General features: G+C 47.4%; 1 protein-coding gene across 3 annotated transcripts in view; it reads left to right on the top strand.

Moving 5' to 3' along the window:
* The window catches only part of LOC119173491 (solute carrier family 13 member 2-like), a 98,784-nt gene extending 82,961 nt beyond the window's left edge, over nucleotides 1-15,823 (top strand). For all 3 annotated transcript variants that reach the window (XM_075889835.1, XM_075889834.1, XM_075889833.1), the window contains exons 10-13: nucleotides 6,140-6,320; nucleotides 8,028-8,189; nucleotides 11,834-11,971; nucleotides 15,222-15,823. In XM_075889835.1, the coding sequence (XP_075745950.1) occupies nucleotides 6,140-6,320; nucleotides 8,028-8,189; nucleotides 11,834-11,971; nucleotides 15,222-15,446 (706 nt within the window). In that variant the 3' untranslated portion in view covers nucleotides 15,447-15,823. The remainder of the gene's footprint in view (nucleotides 1-6,139; nucleotides 6,321-8,027; nucleotides 8,190-11,833; nucleotides 11,972-15,221) is intronic.
* The last annotated feature ends 4,756 nt before the right edge of the window (nucleotides 15,824-20,579 follow it).

The following is a 20,579-nucleotide window of genomic DNA, read 5'->3' as shown; positions in this document are numbered from 1 at the left end:
CGTTGCCGGCCCGCACCATGGGGGGTGGTATACTGCCGCAGTCATACACAACGCAAACACCGTAAACGGGCTCACTTTCAAAGCCTACAGCGCAACACACGCGGAGGAGGTTGCCATCGCTCTGGCTCTCACCTATCCCTCTTCTAAACATATCATCACCGACTCACGAGGGGCCTGTCGGAACTATCAGCTAGGGTGGGCTTCACCGCTTGCTCAGCGCATACTGGAACCTAGCTGCCGATACGTTAATCCAACTCCGCGAAATCTGGTTTGGGCACCCGGTCACCAAGGACTCAGGGGTAACGAACAGGCCGATCAGGCCGCCCGCGCACTCTCTTCCCGGGCTATCTCCCTGTCTTTGGAAGGCTACTCGCAATCAGACAATTCGGCCCTTTCATTCAAAGATATTACCAATTACTACAAGGAGGAGCACCGGCGCTATCCAGACCCTTGTAAGGGACTGCATCGCGCTGACGAGCGCCTCCTTTTAAAACTGTTTACCAATACTGTACTGTGCCCGGCGGTGCTAAAACATTTCAATTCATCCTTTGATGGCACGTGCCAGTTCTGTGGTGAGGTGGCTGACACCTTTCACATCGTCTGGGCGTGCCAGTCTAATCCATCTATCCCCCCCAACCCCAATCCCACGAGAGAGGACTGGGAGGTGGCCCTGCTCGGCTGTCAAGACCTGAAGGCCCAAGAGGCTCTGGTTCAACGTGCGCGGGCGGCGTTGCTTGCCAATGGAGCCCCGGAATAGGGGTTCCACCTAGTGCTGTGAGGGTAGGAGGCCAATAAGGCCCCAACCCTATCACCTCTCTGTAACCATTTAATGGTTATTAAATGTTTTCACCACCACCTAGAGAATGAGGGCATGACGTGGGCGTAGGAATGGCCCTACGTACACGGTAATGCGGTGACCTTGGTCCTCTACGTAGACGACTCTGCTCTGACGTTGTTAACAGTATACCACGTGACATGGTAAAAATGATTTAACACAACATGCGTAGTTTATGTATTTGTTTCTTTAAGAGATGAATAAAACTTGAAATAAATAATGAGAGGCAATAAAAAATTGTGCGCGTTTTTTTTTACATTTTTCCCGTGAGTTGCTACGAGATGTAGGGCTAATGTGCGAGCGTTTCGCATGCGTTTGTGTCCCAGCGGTCAGCCCATCGAGCAGACGACCGCCGTGGAACGCTCCTACGCGTTCGCGCACTCATTGTGCTCATCTACTCTACCGCGTCTAAGTCAGCGTTCCTAAACAATGCCGCAGAAACAGGCAGATGGATGGATGATGGATGAAAAACTTTCATTGGGGTCCTGAACGATTCCACCCCCGTTTTATAGGGGTAGGATCGCGGGCCGCTCCCACGTTGGGACGGGGAGGCCCAGACTCACCGCCACATCGTGGGTCTTCTGGACAGCCTTCAGTTGTTGTATGAGAACCGGACTCGTGAGCATTAAATGAAAGTTTTCAGAAAATTCTTCACTTTTTTCTTTGTAAAGAGGGGCAACTCCAGAGTATGTGGTTAAAATCTGTTTGATACTGGCAGTCCGGACAAAGTTCTGAAATATCGGAGTAATGGCTATAGGTTAGGAGGCTAGGTTATGTTCCCGTCTAAAGCATGCGAAGAGAGATTGCCTGTGTCCTAGGCAACTTTTCGTGTGGCAACGGAAAGGACCTACGGACTAATTGATAATGCTTCGTTATATCGTTGAAGGTAGTCAAAATGTCCCTAAAATGAAGGCTGGGGGCTGACTCTTCTGTCTGAGAAGCACAAAAGACCACAATATAACGCTGGTCAACAAAGCAACGCCACTCGGGTGCACTCGGGCTTGGCTTGTTCGGGCACGTCATGCGCACGGCACCTCTTGGTCGGATGCCGGAGAGGTTGGGGAAGAGATTTGGCTTGCGAAGGCAACGTACGCGGAGGAGCGGCAAGGGTTTCAAGCTCGCCTTCTCTCAGCCTCCTTTAGCGCCGCTTCAAAAAACCTGTTTTCTCCGCTCGTAAAGAACCGTTTCGAAAAATTTTTGTGGCAAAACGTTCCTCATCGGACACACAACAACTTCCACTATCTAACTAAAATTCAATATGGGGCCTGGTGAGTGGCCCTCTAAGGGACGCAATAAGAATAATAATAATAATAATAATAATAATAATAATAATAATAATAATAATAATAATAATAATAATAATATGGGGCTTTACGCTCCAAAACCATCTTATGGTTATGAGAAATGCTGTAGTGGAGGGCTCTGGAAATTTCGACGTTCTGGTGTATTTTAACGTGCACTAACATCGCACAGTAGATGGGCCTATACCGTTTCGTCTCTACCGAAATGCGGCCGCCGCGGCCGGTATCGAAGCCGTGTCTTTCGGCTCAACAGCGGGGCACCGTAACCGCTTCACCACCGTGGCGGAAGTGAAGCGTGGTGGAAGGGAGGCATTAGACTGCCGATATGTGCCGACATGGTCATCATATGTTTGGCGAACTATCATTGCAAAGTGAAATTCATTTTGCTGTTAAACGCACTTTTGCGAGGTTGAAGTTCAGCGGAAGCTTGAAGTGATTAAAAAAAAACAAAAACCACAGCATATCCACGGAGTGCATGGTGATGAGTGGGGTGAAGCGTCCGTCTGTCCGTTTGTTCCTGCTTCCGTCCATCCGTGCGTCCATCTGTGCGACCGTCCCTACGTCCATCCGTTTGTCCGTTCGTGCGTCTCTGCGTTCGTCCGCGTGACCGTCCCTCTATCCATGCGTCCATCCGTGCATCTGTCTGTCTGTCCGTCCATTGATCCGTCCGTCCTTCTATTGAACACTTCAAGTACCGCCATCTTGCATCTTTTCATCATACATTCAGCATTTAGAAGTACCGGCGTCCAGCGGACATTCCAAGGACTAAATGGGAGGTCGCACTCGCGCACTTTCTTGCGGCCTGCGCTTCGTGCCTACTTCCCACCTTCACCACCTCTAGTTCATGGCTATATACTAGTTCACTATATTCATGGCACTGCCGCCCAACCCTCGCTAAACCTTTCCAAAACCAAGGAGATTACGCTCGGCGAGTTTAACGTGGCAACGCTTTCTGGTCAGATAGAGCTCAAAGTGCGTCCTTCAGATTACTAGTTTTTTTTTGTATGCATCAACTTCAAGGCAAATTTTATTATAGATTAAGTCAACAATACTTATCTCTGCAAGTTATTTCATCAAAAAAAAAAAACAACTCTTGTTTAATGTGCGCGGGTTCTCTCCTCAATGGAAAAAGATGCGCGCGTGCCGCTCCTCTAGTCCGGTCGTAGAAGTGGCTGCCTACTACTACGACGACTACTAAATACATCGCGGACGCACGACCCACGACATAGGGAGCTTCGGCCCCAAAATTCTCAAAACGCGTGGCGTTGCTGAAGCCGGCGATTTGACACCTGGTGTTGTCTTCAACACCACGTGCAGGGATGGATTAACAGTGCAGAGGACTCGGTTCAAAAAAATGAGGGGGGCCCTTCGCCCCGACCCTTTTGTTTCCCAGTTCGTCACCTGCTCATGCTTGAGACTTGATGCTTTTAGAATATAGTTGCAAAGAACACAACCCATATTTATTTTAAGCCTCTCTGGAGTGTTCAATATCGCCTGGGTGTCTTCTTTCTTACAGCACACGAAATTTTTTTAACCGACCACTGCGTCATAAGATCCGTGCTGCCTCGTGGATTTTTGAGCGTGGAATTGGTGTTATGTGATCTCGAACAAGCTGCGCGCATCCGGCCGGCTCGGAGAAACATGTTCACCTGAGACGCCCGTGGTTGCATGTGCCATGCCGAGTGTTGCGTAAATGATGTTAAAAAAAAGATGTTCGATTGAAAACAATGGTCGTGGCAACACAGACCACAATGGTCGTGGGGTGATCGTCTCATCACGTTCCGAGATATTACGCAACACTACAGACTGGAAAGGCGCAAGTTCCCGCCACCGCATGACAAATTAAACAGACACGATGCCGTAAGCTATCGCTTACTACAAACCCACTCTTACCCCAGCCCGGTCGTCTTACGCCACTGCTACCCGCACTTACGCATTACCGATCTATGTAAAGCATGCGGGCACAGAGCAACGCTGCGCCACATGCTCTGGGAATGCGCCGGTAACAATGGTCGAGAAACGGCCGCCGTTCGCGATGCGCCTATGGCGGCTGCCAATACCAGGCAACAGGAAGCCTCGAGCTCACTCGTTCCCGCCGCCGTCCCGTCTGCGGGAGCCGCGGGGGACCTTCTCCGCCGGCGACGCCGCCGCTGGGAGGCGGCGCTCAGAAGCTCGGAGCTCAACGACCAGCTCTGGGCTGTCCGGCAGGCTGAAGATGCCGCCCGAGTTCAGGGACTCAGCGCCGCCATCTGAAGCAAGTTCTAATAAAGTTTCCTCTCTCTCTCTCTCTCGATTGAAAACTCCCACGACAACGCTCACGCGATTGCGGCGAGGGTCTGCTGGCGGTCAGATAGTGGATAGCACGGATACTCAAACTTGTACCCTATACCTTTGTCTATTGTGTTTCATAGATTTCGTGCTGGCGCATCTTTCCCTCGCAATATTCATAGACAATTCGTGATGAATAGCAACACTTCAATTCTCCAGAGAGAAAAACACCCGCATAGAAAAATTTAAATGACCATCGCTTAATAAAGGTTGTGAAGAGGAAATATCTACAACATATATCCACTATCTGACCGCCAGCAGACCCTCACCGCAATCGCATGAGTGTTGTGGTGGGAGTCTTCAATGTACGCTCTCTTTGGAACTTCATTGACGCAATACCCGGCATGGCGCAAGCAACCACGGGCGTCTCAGGTGAACATGATGTTTCTCCGAGCCGACCGGATGCGCGCAGCTTGTTCGAGATCACATAACACCGCTGCCACGCTCAAAGATCCACGGGGCAGCACGGATCTTATGACGCATTTTTCGGTAACAAACATTTCGCGTGCTGTGAGAAAGAAGACGCCCAGGTGACATTGAACACTCGGGAGAGGCTTAAAATAAATATGGGTTTTGTTTTTTGCAGCTGAATCTAAAAAAGCGTCAAGTCTCAAGCATGACCAGATGGCAGAGTGGGAAAGAAAGAGGGTGGGGCGAAGGGCCCCACTTATTTTGTAGCGTTAGCTACACTGGCCTCGCTGAGTCAATTTCGCGTGGCACTGGTCTGCGCATGCGCAATGATATTCCGCTGCCGCCGCGCGCGGCTCGCCGCCGGTGTGCGCGCAATTCGATGCGCTGCGCAGACAATCAGTGGTGTCACGCACTGGAGCCGGCACCTCCCTCGCACTCGGCCTCGGCCGTGCGACTCGCCGCCGCCGGTGTGCGCTTTCCAAAGGAGTGCCGTCTAGCCTTGGTAGACACATGGACGCCGACGCGCGCGCCTTCCCTGTGCAGTCGCCATCTGACACTGCGCTGGAGCCGCTTGATAGCGCCTCTGACTGGCGTTTGCCACTGTGGTATAGCCATGGAGAAGTAGAGAGCAAATGCTGCTCAACGGTGCAGTAGAGCGGAGAAGTTTAACTCATCGGATCCCGAAGTAGTTGCCCGGCAAAAGAAATATACATGTGCCACATAATACGTATACCGTGTGTGTGTGTCATTGGAACAGCTGTAAGCATGATATCTGGAAAGCTAAGAATAATAAGCTGAACCTTTGCTAACGCTACGTATATCCTGGCATAGCTGAGCTAAGCCACTGCCATTTTTTTTGTACCGGGCCATCTGCACTGTTATTCTGGCCCGGCGCCGGGTGGATATTCTTAGGATGGCAGCAGTTTTTGTTATATATCTTGTGGAAGTGCTGTCCGTCGCAGTGGTTTAGTCATTACGATGTTGCACTGCTGGCCATGAAATCACGGATTCGATGCCGGCCTCGGCGCTTGCAGTTCGGTGCTGGCGAAATGATAGAAGCCCGTGTACTGTACGATGTCAGTGCACGCTGAAGCACACCAGACGGTCAAAATTTCCAAAGTCCTCCCCTACGGCTCACCTCATAGTCATATCGCCTTCGGAATGTAAACGCAATGTATTGGTAATAATATATTACTGAGCGGATGCTCTATTTGAATGGTACTTCTACAATAAGGGGCAACATTTCCTTTTTTTGTCTGTGTAGCAAAATCAAGTCTTCCAGTCCGGCACTTGCCATCTGCTTCCTGCTCTTCGTCCTGCCCAAAGACCCGCGCAACTTGCACTGCAGCGAACCACTGGTCTCATTCAAGGACTTCTCCACCAAAATGCCGTGGGGCATCGTCATACTTTTCGGTGGATGCCTCTCCATTGCCGAGGCTTCTCAGGTAGGCACATGGCTTATCCCGCTCCCCTCCTCGTGTATCATATTAATGCACAGTTTTAAACGGAATATGCTTTAATCTGAAAAAAAAAACACAATCATGAGTAAAATGTCAGCTTAGTATCCTTTCGATCATGTGTCGGTGGGCATTCCATGCTTACATCTACTCTCGAGCACATGCTTTCGAACACGTGGTACTCTCAAACAGGTGGTTGTTCTTTCACCGAGCTTTCACGAAAGAAGTGATGCAATAAAAAAAACGGGGCTTTCGAGTGTTTCTAATCGTTTAACGCTTGTTAATTTTGATTAGAGCAACAAGCTCCCGTCTGAAATGAAAGTCGGTGTTTTTCAAAAGTGTGTAGAACGCCCTATTAAACCGTATAGTTCGAATCACAATATTCAGTGAAATAAGACAAATCGGTGGTCACTTTCGAGTGAGTGCAATAAGGTAAAGCTTTCTGGCTCGTTATCTTCGAGACCGTGAATGGTTTCTTCTAATTGGGAACCAAAAATAATTCGTGACTAGGAGAAACACACATCCCAAGCAGCCGTTTGTATACTACGAAACTGTGACGGAAATTTTTATTAAATATGAATTTCGTAGAAGCAAAGCATCGGGTAAAAATGAAGTTCGTGACGGCGCGCATCCGCTTCTGGGGCCGAATTCACAAAACGTTTCTTTCGTAACTTCGTCCTGCCATTGGTCAGCCGCCTTCGATAATGATGTCTCCAGCGTTGTGATTGGCTGAAATATTATCTTACGAAAATTCTTAGCGTATAGAACGTTTTCGTGTATTCAGGTGTTGTTTTTGACAGGGAAGCTCTGACGCGTGGATGGCAAATCTTCCGCAATCAATACTTTCGCAAAGCTTATTTGCCACAAGGCAAGACGCGTTTTCATTTTGCGAAAATAAATTGTAGTGCACGTGTCGTCACGCCCTACAGTGACAGCGTGAAGAACGGTGCGGTAAAGTGAAGGGGGACGTGGGGGGTCGCTTATTCGATTAACCACCTCGCGGTCTTGATCTATTACGGTGAGTGTGAGGCACGTATTCACGGTTACGTTGTTTCTAATACTCTGTCTTCTCCCTTCCTTAATGCCGGATAATTATCAGTGGAGAAATGCGTTGCCATACTGTCACCTAACTGTAAACGTAACTGCCTTGTGTGTGTGTATATATATATATATATATATATATATATATATATATATATATATATATATATATATATATATATATATATATATATATATATATATATATATATATATATATATATATATAGAGAGAGAGAGAGAGAGAGAGAGAGAGAGAGCGAGAGAGAGAGGTAAATTGATAGAAACGGGTATGAAGGACCCTAACCGCCCATCTACTCACACAGTATGTGGTTTATATACTTGCAACCTCGAACCTTATTGATTGCTTTTATTAGTCTGTGACTTTTTTTCGCTAGATTTGCATGTTTACAGCAACGGCCAACGCTTTCTTATACTAGCCACACTTAGGTGAAGGCGATGAAGTTAGACCAAGTCGACTTGTCGGAGCCAGCGTCAAACGAGTTTCAATCAACTCCATTGTAAGGCATTGACGATTCACTGAAGCCCGTTGGGTGCATCCAGACGTGGTGGTTACTTTGTGTTTCAGGTTGACGTCTGACTCGTCCTGTCCGTGTAAACTAAACAGCTCTGTGTGCCTTCCTTCCTCTACAGCGTTCCGGCCTGTCGGCCATTGTGATAAATACGCTGAACGGTCTTCGAGACCTTCCCTCGGGCCTGGTGCTGGTGCTGCTCTGCTTCAGCGGCTGCTTTCTCACCGAAGTGGTCAGCACGTACGTCGTTACCGGAATCCTCACGCCCATCATCAGTGAACTGGTAAGTGGAAAACGATCGTCGCCGAATGTCAACGTTTTCATGGTTAACTAATTATTTGAATATAGTTCGTGCGTGATATGTTGTTATCTACGTGTAACTAGATATCTGCTTTGAATACAGCTATGCGGTAAGTATCGCGGCGGCTCTCATCGCTAGCCAGCGATCACAGCGACTAGTGGATTCCGGTTAAGCTCGGGCTGCTCATGCACGAACCTTTTCAATTATAACAGGACAGCTTGCAAGCAACCGTCTGTTGCTTTTTTTTTTCTTCTGCTGTGAGAAATCGTCCAGGATCGTTTACGATCGGGACGCCGTTACAAATTAGCACCAAAGAGAAACATAATTATATGTAGGCAGCGTCTCCTGCGCCGCGCGGCGCAGCAGCCATCCCCACACAGAACTGGCTCCTGCGCCGCACGGAAGTGACGTCACTTAAAAAGTTATTACCTAAAGCTAGTTAAATGTGTAAATTATTCGTGCGTATAGCGTTAAACCAACACAATTTTCACTAAAAAGATGTTTAACGAGTCAATTAGCTCAGGTTTGTTATTTAAATACATAATACAAGCATTTTGAATACAGGGGGCGCCATGGGCACTGCGGCTGCGAAAGGTAAACACTGCGAGATAGTAGCCGCCTGCGATGTGTTAGGTGGTGAAAACTCCGATGAAATCGTGGCCATGGCCTAGGCCACTCCCAAGGAGGACTGGAGTGTCGTCGCTGCTTCATGTGATTGCTGGATGCTTAGTTGAACCTGGTGGTTGGAGATAGCGCGGCCGTCCACCGCGCCGCAGCTTCATCTGAGTATGTGCGCCATAAAGTTTCTCAGTATGATGTGCGGGTTACAGTCGTTGGACGTACTGCATTTTCTAGATTGCTATGCCAAGCGTGGTGTTGTCAAAGGAGAAAGTGTTCTTGCTGCCGAGTTTTGCTTGTCGCGAAGGACCAGGTCGACGATGAAATAAATGCTGTCGCACGGTTCACATGTGACTGACTGGACGCACATGCATGAAACCCCAGTGCGTCGGCGAAGTGTTCATACGATGGATAGAAACAAATTTATTGTAATGTTCTTGCGAAGCCTGTGATCTCCGAAGGCCAGAGCTACTGCATTGCCGTCTGTTTTGTCGAGTGCGAACATGTACGGCCGTTCTCATCCGTTGCTACGTGAATGCTCCCGTGCTGTCACAGGCCGCGCGTGTTTTTGAGCAACGCAGACAAGTAGTGAGATGGGCTAACGCCGTCGGCACTTGCCCTTGGGCATTGTTTATCAAGTGCTGATCGCCGAGAACATTGCGGTGACACGTCAGTATTTTTAAAGAAAGCGGCCCGCCGGTTACCTCGTCAGGTGATGGTACACTGAGCGACATAAAAAAGTTGCCCAAGACTACGTTGCAGTGCACCTTTCTGTCATCAAGACTTTGATAAACCGTGGAAATCAACATTCCTAGCACCTGTGCTAAAGAAACCAATGCAGTCAGCTGCATTCGAGTTTTTGTGGCTTTTTGCGTTTCGCCGATTCAGAGCACTAATTCGCAAAACACTTTATCATAATAAATATAGTCAATCCTGCAAGCGTCATCGAAGATCCAATATTAAAGGGCCTGTGGACGGGACCACCACCAGCAGCAAGTTGGGCTGATGAGGAGGCGCAAATGTTAAAACATCCGTGAACAAAAAAAGAAAAGAGAAAGTATCGATAACTGCAATGGGACTTGAACCACCGACCTCACCAGTTCATGTGTTGCTTTAACCAACTACGCCACAGCTGCCGATTGGTTGTAGGTGACAAACAAGCCTGTTTTGTATTGTTGTCACACGAAACCTAAATAACATTTTGTTAACTTTTTCGTTTGGACATAATTTTAACGGCTTTTATTGTTATGTCTAGACGTACCGCTAGACACTCCCGACTATTCAAACAAAGCGCCTAAGCGGAAAATGTAACACGTCACTTCCGTGCGGCGCAGCAGCCGTTTCTGTGTGGGGCAGACTCGTGCGCCGCGCGGTGCAGCAGTCTCGGCCTTATATGTATTAAGAGGAAAAGATATATGTAATTAAACTGGGGTATTGGAAAAGTTCTATAAAGTGCTGCACAGTACAAAAAAGCTCTCCTAAGCTAAAAGCGACATCCACCTCCCTCTCTCCTCCCAACTTTTTAAATGTACGAAGCAAGACATCAGACATCAGCAGAAACTACCACATCATGGCAAAAAGTACACTGCAACATCAATTTAAGAATGATATATGCAGACTGTGCTTGTGCGAAACTTATCATATTTATTCGCCTAACATTTGCGTAATTTAATGTTGGTTAGTACTAACTGTCGTTCGCTATCGTCGGGCGTGCGCCATTGCATTAAAATAGAAATAATACTTGTGTGCTAATTTGACTCCGCTTCGCTTGAATTTGTATATTTTGACCTGGCCGCGAATGCGAGTTCTTACTCACGGCTACGCGTACCGTACGACACAGAAAAGCTCTTCATCGCAGCCATTACGCAACGCACCGTCAAGCACTGTGTGTTATTGTACTGCGCGCCTACGGACCGCATCGTGGTGACTGTTAAAACGCCATATTTACGGCAGAAAGCGATCGATTGCACCCATTGCGCTCCCTGGTGTAGCGTCTGGAACACTGTCTCGCGCTGTCGACAGGCTCGGAGGCCGGCTGACACAGCGTACCGTTTACAAGAGACAACGCGCAGCGGCGCCACTTCCTTGCTTTCCAGGCAACACGGCAGCTTTTTGCCTCAGTTAATCGAAACATTGTAAGGAAGTGCGATTATGCTTAGTTCGTAAACGACAACTCATTTTGTGAGCGTAGGTGCAGCATTTGTACAAACTTTCACATAGCCTGCCGTGGTCGCTGAGTGACTGAGAAGCTGTGCCGCGCTGCTCGAGGACGCAGGTTCGAGCGCCGGTGGTGACAGCCGTATAACAGACGAAGGCGAGATGTAAAAATGCTCGTGTGCTTCGATTTGGAGCACTTGAAAAAACCTCGGGGGAATTTTCAAAGTTATTCCGCTCTCCCCCGCCTTATAATTATGCCGGCTTTTTCAGTGCGCAATATACATACTTTACACTTCTAATAATATAATAAAACCAACAAACTATAAAGCTAGGAAATGTATAAAGAATTCACTTATTTGTTTCGAATGTGGATATGGTAATTACGACACACTGATTGATGGTATAGTTTTGCATTCGCATCGTACAGTAATTAGGGCACATTGATTTTTCGTCCACTTTATAGCTTTCCATTTATGTCAGAAATACTACACTACACTCAATGAAGCAAGTATTAATTCCTGTGTCTTCCTTAGCTTCATTGTTTTTTGGTTTCATTAGGTCGTGTCCAACAAAAAAGAAAGGACTCTTCAATCAATACCTTCTCTTTCGTAAGAGTTCTAGAAGAGTAGGTTCAAGGGTAGCAGTTTTTGTAATGCCCGACATTATTATTATTATTATTATTATTATTATTATCAGACGGTATACCGTAAATGGTATGGATAGTCTATCGTACTACTATATATACAAACGATGGTCGTTTGTTTAAAGTTCATGCTTCACATATAGTACGATACAGAAAGAGCCAGGTGATTCCGGTTTTGCGTCACAGCCGGTGCATTCTTTCCCTGCAGGCGGTGGCGACACGTGTGCACCCGCTGTACTTCCTGATGCCAGTCAAAGCGTGCTGCTTGTTCGCATTCATGCTGCCGATCGCTACTGGAGCCAACGCCATCCTGTGCGATATGGGAAGGCTAAGGACCATAGACATGGTATGCAATCTGGGGTCATTGTGATGCTTGTTATACGCGAGCTGCCTATGGCGCGGGCCATTTAAGCAAAGAGCATCAACATCTAAGTAAGCTTTAGCTGATGAGTAGAATCAATACATTATTTAGTTCGTCAAAAAAGTGGCAACACGAAGTGAACACTCCTGCAAGGTCCATGCACACGTTGGGTTCTTAGACACGCAAGACCCTTCTGTCGTCTGGTATGAGCCCTCCTGTTATCTCTCCGCGTGATTGCATCTTATGAATCCTCTGTACTGGGGATTACCGTTACAATGGAGACTAGGTATGATATAGCGTCAAAGCGTACGACATAGATAGGGCGAAACTGTCGGCTATTCGGTCGAACATATGGTGAAAAATAGTGCGAAAAAAAAAAAACTAGGACAGAAAAAGCACACAAACTATATGTATTCCTCGTTTTTTTCTACCTGGTTCTTACAAGGCGACATGATAAATGTAAAAGCAAATAAAAAAATCACAGGATATTCATGGAGTGAATGATGATGATTGTGGCAAAGTGTCCGTCCGTCCATACGTCCGTGCATGCGTCTGATTGCGTTTGAGGATGCAGATGGGGCACGGGTAACACCGACGAGACGTTAGCCAAGGAAGCCGAGCGCAAGGGTCTTCAGAGCGTCCGCTGCTCCGCTTCGTCCATGCCCCACCAACGATCTGCCACGTACGGCGACTATCCAGGGGACTGAGAGAGGCACTTGTTCTCCGGGCACTCAGGCACAGCGTGCAAAGCAGCAAATCGGAAAGTAGCGGAGAGTAGCGGCAGAATAACGCCATCAAGAAAATGAGACCAGAAATGGTCGTCTATTTCTTTTGCCTTCTTTTGCGTCTATTCTTCTCTCGGCACCGCGTGACGCCTGACAAGGTTAGACTAAGAGGAGCTTCGCCCCTAAAATATGGACACAATAAAAAATTGACGAGTCATTCTATTCCGTCAAGAGAGATGGCCAGTGAGGCTATTATCATGTTTCACACAGGTGGCCGGAAAGCAGATAGCGATAGCTAGCGTGAACGCACCCTCAACGTCATGAAGATGTTTAGGGCTTCATGGATGCCGTCCGGGTGTTCTCCTCGGGAGTGATCTGCGGGAGGCTGCCGCCATAGAGTTTTCTAAAATTAACTAGAGGGGACTCTCGTGCTGCGATCGTTCAACAACCACGGGAATGATGGGTAGTGCACGGATTTGCCTGGTCTTCGTGCTTGCGGGCGCCGAATCGCACTTTGGGCTTCGTTTATTGCTGTGTTTTGGTTTTGTTTAGAATGAAACAACAAACCGTTATGAACTTCGTGAGCTGATTTGAAATGGTGATCCTAAAAGGTGAAGGTGGTGAAGCGTAACTGCCGAACATTTGCCGATTGCAGTTTCGTGACAAAGCAGCTTCGAGGCACGCGAAGCCAAAAATAAGGTAAAGTACGATGATCAGACGAATCCATGTACTACTCATTATTCCCATGCTCGCTGAAGCACGATGCGTTGCAGCTCCCATAGACACTAGCGCCAGAGTTCCTTCTAGTGTACATATAGGAAACTCTATGGCTGCCGCTATTCAGTTCAAGGGGTGTCTTACACATAAATACTGGTTCCAGGCCCACGCTGGCTTAGGGGCTAATTCAACAGTTAGTTCCTTAAATAGATGAAATTGTCAATATTCATGCACGAGAAGTCACGCGACACGATGGTCCGAAGTTTTCAGAGGTGGGTTTTTGGAGAGCTTCAGGGATCCACTTGGCACTTTTCACCAAGGTAGTTCTCCTATCAACTGTCAAGGCGGGTGTATCTCTTTCTGCATTCCAAGTTCACCAGACCGCAGTTGTCGCTCTGGATGCTGCAGGCATGTTCGTCCCTGTCTCGCTTAAGGCGTAAGCCCACGATTTTCTAACTGTAGGATGGAGAATTGAGAATTCGCTCACGTGCTCTAGCAGTGCATGGCGAGACGTACCAACAGGACTGACAGAAGTCCCTTAAATGCTGCGAGCTCCCGGTCCTGCTCTCGGCTGTTCAGAAGGCCTGCGAAAAGATGGAGGGCTATGGTCTTCCAGTAGTGGTATTGGCGTGGCCAACAACTGTGGCTGATCGCCCATTGGGGTGTCTGATCAGGGTTCCCCAGGACCAAATAAAACTTATTTCACCTTTACAGAATTTCCAACCTTAACAGATCGCGCACCCTGCTGCTCAGTATACGAAATATCTGTGCAGAAAGTCTCATGTACTCAGCGTATGCTGCTTTAATACTTTCCATTAGAGCAGAATGTATCTCATTGCCGTCACATGTATCACCTTATATGGGTTACCGCATACTATTTTTGTTTCGTTCACGGTCTAGCTTACTGTTTGCCACCCGTGTATTTCATTTCTTTCATTTTAGTGGATCAGTAGAGAGTAGAGCATGGCTGATTCTTCCTCACGTCCGTGGTTGCCGGGTTTTCCGCGTGCGTGATCTGTAACCTTTACCAAGATTGGCTTGAAGCCCCGCCGCGGTGGTCTAGTGGCTAAGTTACTCGGAAGCTGACCCGCAGGTCGCGGGATCGAATCCCGGCTGTGGCGGCTGCACTTCCGATGGAGGCAGAAATGTTGTAGGCCCGTGTGCTCAGATTTGGGTGCACGTTAAAGAACCCCAGGTGGTCGAAATCTCCGGAGCCCTCCACTACGGCGTCTCTCATAATCATATGGTGTTTTGGGACGTTAAACCCCACATATCAATCAAGCATGGCTGATTTCTGTAGCAAGTGCGGTTTTGCCCGTGGACTAGGCACAACAGAATGACGTACCATAGTCACATCCAGCTTTTGTACAATCAGTTTTTCTTTGTAATGCATCTCTATTGCCAGGGTTCATCGCGATTGTGTTGCAACGAAGGCTCCAGGAAAAGTAAAGAGCTTTGATTGATTGATTGACAGATAGATAGATTGATTGATATGTGGGGTTTAACATCCCAAGACTACCATATGTGTATGAGAGACGCCTTAGTGGAGGACTCCCGAAATTTCGACCACCTGGGGTTCTTTAACGTGCACCCCAAATGTGAGCACACGGGCCTACAACATTTCCGTCTCCATCGAAAATGCAGTCACCGCAGCCGGGATTTGATCCTGCGGCCTGCGGGTCAGCAGCCGAGTACCTTAGCCACTAGACCACCGCGGCGGGGCAAAAGTCAAGATCTACAAGCTAACAAGTAGCGCTTCTAAATCATCGTTATTGCTCCCTTCTTCTGCGCAGATGAAGATGGGGTTCGTCATGAACGTGGCATGCGTGCTGGTACAACTGGCCGCCATACACACGATAGGGCCGCTCGTCTTCGACCTCTACCGCTTTCCTAGCTGGGCCACTAGAGACTTCGGTATCATCACTATGGTCGGCAACGACACCTTCGCATCGTCGCTCAACGCTACACTCGCTGAAGAGATGGTGTCAACGACGGTGGCGGCCATGATGACGACGTGACGTCACGTGACGGAGTGGATCACCGTGAACTGTTCCTATGGCTTCAACGCATGCGCTCTCTTGTTGTTCGAACGCGACCAGTGCGCGCTCGGCCCGTCTGTGTTCCATTGTACCGCGTGACTTGTTTGACGCCACGTCGTCTCCTCTCCCTCTGCGATGGCGTCCAGCATGGTTATGCGATGGCGTCTGGTGTTTCTGTCTGAGTAGCGTGCCGGAGACAGTCGGTGTTTTCAGTTTCCTTTGTGCCTATACACGTGTTTATGTGCGTACGTGATGCTGCTGGATGTCGTCAGATGAGGGATAAGGAATTCAGCGTGGCCAGGCTTAACTGAGATCGTGGAAAGCCAGTGAGAGAAAGAGAACTATGTGCAAGAAAATCTGTGTTGCTTTTTTATTCCTTTCTATTTTGTTTCTCTTGCCGCGTTGCTATGGCATTCGTTTTGTTCACTTGTGGACATTTAAAAATATATACATCATCAAAGAGCTGAATGCTGCCTCAAGCAAATAACAGGGAGGATCGCGTTGTTCTCAAGTAAAGGTGAATTATGGATCGAGGTTTGAGCAGTGAGGTATCTCATGAAAAGATAAGGAATAGTAATACGTCAAATTGCATTGTATCAGTAAAGTTCGGAAGCCACCAATATGTAGGCCCAATTTAGCGATTTCAGGGATCCGTAATTAGACAATATTACGTAGAAGGAGTGAACAGGCATGATGCAATTATTCTGCTCCGGACGGTGTGACGTCACAGTTTTGAACATGTCTAAAGACTCGCGACTTACTGAGGAAAGAGCACTTTACGCCATATTCGTTTCGGAGTACTCCAGAGCACTCTCGTGAGCGTCATTGTGTTTCGCGGGTTGAAAGGGAGCGTTCATCTCGTGGTCGGGTACTTCTTTTCGACCACGCTCTTGTCTCACAGAGTGCTCTGAGCTGCTTCGAGCCTTTTCGGCGGAGCAGTGCGGGCACTTCCGGTTAGGTGATCACCTCAGTGTAGTTGTTATGGCAGCATCACGTCAAGTGATAATATCGTCTCGTATCTGCGCAGCTGTGTCAGCCTGTCAAATAGAGCCTGTTTAGGCGCTAAGCTGATGCCATCTCTTTTGTCAACCTACCGGAGACCAGCGGCGAAAGCTACGATGTCGATGACGCCGAAAGCCGTGCCTACGACCAGTAATTCGCCCAGCTCAGTGTTTCCTTGTTGATTGCTTGTTTCATCCGTGCGTCAGCCATTTTGTTTGAGGGAGTGGGAAGCTTCGGCTTGGCTTCGACACAGCTTCTACTAGAAAACGAATTTTCGCTGTAAGCACGTGATTTTTCGTGTTCGGGTATTCTTCCGGCAACGAGTTTGACATTCTGCTCGAGCGTTTGTACTTTGCCTCAGATTGCGAGCAATGCCGGATTCGTTCACCTCCGAGCCGGAGGGCAGGGACGACCAGTTGAAGATACGATCAGTTTTACTTGTCAAAATGAACTGCGGGACGGCGAAATTTCTTCCTTCTTTTTTTTTTTTTTGCGAGAAGTGTACATCTCGAGCGAGGAACAGACATCTGAATACAAGGAACAGATGGGTTGTCCAGATAATATTTACACCATTCGAAATGCGGTAGCATGATAATAAACACTAAGCGTTTCTATTGCGATTTCGTCAATGAAGATTCACATGTCTTCCTCCGTATTCATTCTAACAGGGTTGCAACTTCTCAATGAAACCTTTCAGCCAGATCTGTCGCTCATACATTTTCTGCAGTACTGTCCCTTCTTTTCTCTAAAAAACTCTCTTCGGCACACTGCCTAAAGGGAATGCATTCGTTTTTACGATAGTCACTCTACAGGAACCCATGTTTGAACATAGGAAACAATTGTGTCGCCAATATTATTCAACATATGGTTTCGATCACTTCACCTTTAATTGTTTCAATTAACACAAAACGTTACGTTCATGCAAAAGGAGCGGGATATTTTGATTGTAAGATCTCAACTAATTTGATCTGCTCCGAAATTCGCCAGCTCTGTTTTTATGATGAGGTTGCGCTGTAAAAGAAAGATAAGCAAAACTTTCCTATGAGCGCGGCGTTATGAACGATTTTAATTGATCACATAGAATGAACTGCAGATGAAACTGTGCCACATATGTGCTCACGTGCAACGAAGGAATACATTGTGGCAACTATGCGTATTTGAACGTTTTCTTAGTTGCCGGCATCTGTTATGTCAGCAACCTTGCCGAACTGCATATATGTGGATCTTTAGCTTTATTCCGACGTGCTGTTACCATCAACAAAAGGACATGGTGGGCATTGTTGTACTTACCGTATTTGCTACCGTGCTGATAAGCTGTGCGGGTCCTTAGTTTTTTTTTGTTTAATTGCTCTATTTCTCGCCCAAAACGTGGTTGTGCAGGCTACTCTACGAGGACGTAGAAGAGGCTGCGATATAAAGAAAAACAAAGACCACGTTTTGCAGGTTTTGAAAATCGCATTGGCACGTGTTGTCCACTGTACATGGAATGTATGGAATCGAGCTCTTTTGTTTACCTATTGACTGAAGTGAGGCACAGTGTGTCACAGTGAGTTTAATGCGGTGACGATGCACGTCTCACTCGCCATTGTTGTGTAAAGGATCAGTTTACGTAAGTGCTCGCGGCTCGTTAACGTAAACTGCTCTTTCAGGTTTCTTTTTTGAAGTTCGATTACCGCAGTTAGGCCTTTTCTTACTGCGATTAACCTCCAGAATTCACAATGGCTCCGCTCTCTTTACGCGAAGGGGCGCGCCGATCGCCAAAAGGATCGACAACAGCGGCCTTCCCGTGCCACATTTGTACATATACTACGGGCACTGTTTTGTGCTCTTTCGCATTGCTGGCGTTTGTATGAGACTTCTGTACGTGTACATTTACAGACTTGCTCGTTGTATCGGGGTGCCTCCGCCCTGGCTCATCGTAATAAACGAAGGAACCAAAGAACAAAATTGCAAGCGTGGCGTTTGCTCCTTGTCAGGGATATACGTCTGTGTGTCTGTCCACTTCATTTATCTAATAACTTGATTGATTGATTCATTGATTGATAAAATGGGGGTGTGCGCAAGCGAATGAGTACACATCCATCCTGTAAGACCCTCAGTAGTGGAGTTCAGCAGGTAAGTTTTCTACAGGGCTTTCATGCACGCACATTATTTGTTGTCCTACTAGCATTGTCCCGAGCACGGGCCATCTTATGTATGGCAAAACTGCTGTCTGAATTGTTAGCTATAAATGGCAGACTCTGCCCTAGTGAGTACTTCTCATGTAAGTTTTTTTAAAGACGATAGTCTTAATCTTTCGTGGGGAACTTCAACGCAAAAATTTTGGTCTGTCTGTCCGTCCGTCTGTACATTTGTCTGTCTGTCAACTCCTAACGGCATCGGGTACTTGAAACGGCGGACCCCATCCGCAGCTCCCACCTATGTTGCTCAAGGTTGAGCGTTCATGCTTGTGCAATTGTAAATTAAAAAGCAATTATTGCGCATGTCTGGGGCACTATAACCACACGTATATATTCTGCATGTGCGTCTCTGACTAGAAAAGGCATACATAAGTAATTTTAAGGACCGTAGCACTTATCATGCTGCGCTTACCATGCAACGCTTGCACGGAAAGGCGAGTGTTTCCAATGCTTTGCTAAAACGAAACGGTGGTGGCACCTACCCGTCGCCTTGCGTTCTACACCTTATCACCTCTGAGGTGGGTGCGCACACCCGTCTCAAAGCCAGGCACTTTGTTTTCTGAAACAACTGCCAGATGGCGCTTATGTCTCACGTGTGACGTGAATTGATGCGCTCGTTCGCCTCCGATGCACGCTCGAGGCACTTAACGCAGCGCCTCCAGAATACCATTCACTGATTTTCTTGTGCAGAACATCAAATAATTGTCTTGTTCACTCTCCCCACACGCCAGACTATCGTGTTTCGATGAGATTTGCAGATTGCATGCAGATACGGGGACAATTTTTTTTATTGTTAGGCGAGAGAGAGACCGGTTTAATTACAGAAATGCAGAAAGGTCAGTTTGCAAATGCTAAGCATTTTTTTTTGCGAGCCAAGGCAACCTTCAGTGCACCTTTGTATATAGCTGTAGGTATAGCCGCCTTTGTCTGGATACTGTCGTTAGCTAGCAGTGGGGTTTAACGTCACAAAACAACCTTTTGATTATGAGGCACGCCGTAGTGGAGGGCTCCAAAAATTTTGACTTCCTGGGGTTCTTTAACGTGCACCCGAATCAGAGCACATCAGCCTACAACATTTTCGCTTCCATCGAGAATGCAGCCGCCGCAGCCGGGATTCAATACCGCGACCTGCGGGTCAGCGGCCGAATACCTTAGCCACTAGACCACCGTAGCGGAGCAGTGATACTGTTAGGATCGCATCGTTAGCGTGCCGTCGACCAAAGTTGTCATGAAAGGGTAAGAAAGTTTGACGAATATGACTGTATGGTCATGACATGAATAATGTTCGAACATGGTTACGTATGTAGTGAAGCCGGTTCCTCCAGAAACGTGCGGCAATACACGCATACCACGAGCCGCGGTATGCGGGTATGTGCCACACGTGTTTGACACTTGATATCTGCCGAGGAACAGTGGGAACAAACACTGGTAATTTAACTGCAAGAGCGTCAAAAAACAAAAAAAAACATCGGTACGACATCGGTATGATTGATTCGATTAATGCAAAAAATAAAAGTAGGATCCCAAGTCAAATCGAACCCAAGATCTCGGCGTGACCACAGAACTATACCAGATCAAGAAACTGTTTTGCAAAAACTCTACGCAGGTGTGATTGCTGTGCAACGTCAATTGAGATTGTGGCGCTGGCTATATAATTTTATAACAAAACAATAAACACTGAATATATTACTATAATGGCGTCGGGTCAGGATAACGTCAATGGTTCTAGTGTTCGCTCTGCTTTGAACTCGATAGCGCCAACATCGGTGGATCAGTGGCTAGGTATACTTTGCTGCTGACATGAAGGTCACGAGTTCGGTCTCGGGCGTGGTGGTCGAATTTTCGTGGAGGTGAAATGATAAAAGCCCGTGCACCACGTGGTGTCAGTGCACGTTAAAGAACACCAAATTGTCGAAATTTCCGGAGCCCT

This window comes from Rhipicephalus microplus, chromosome 3 (genome assembly GCF_043290135.1).
Source record: "Rhipicephalus microplus isolate Deutch F79 chromosome 3, USDA_Rmic, whole genome shotgun sequence".
NCBI lineage: Eukaryota > Metazoa > Arthropoda > Arachnida > Ixodida > Ixodidae > Rhipicephalus > Rhipicephalus microplus.
The sequence above is the reverse complement of the archived record's forward strand: the minus strand, read 5'-3'. Positions and strand labels throughout refer to the sequence as shown.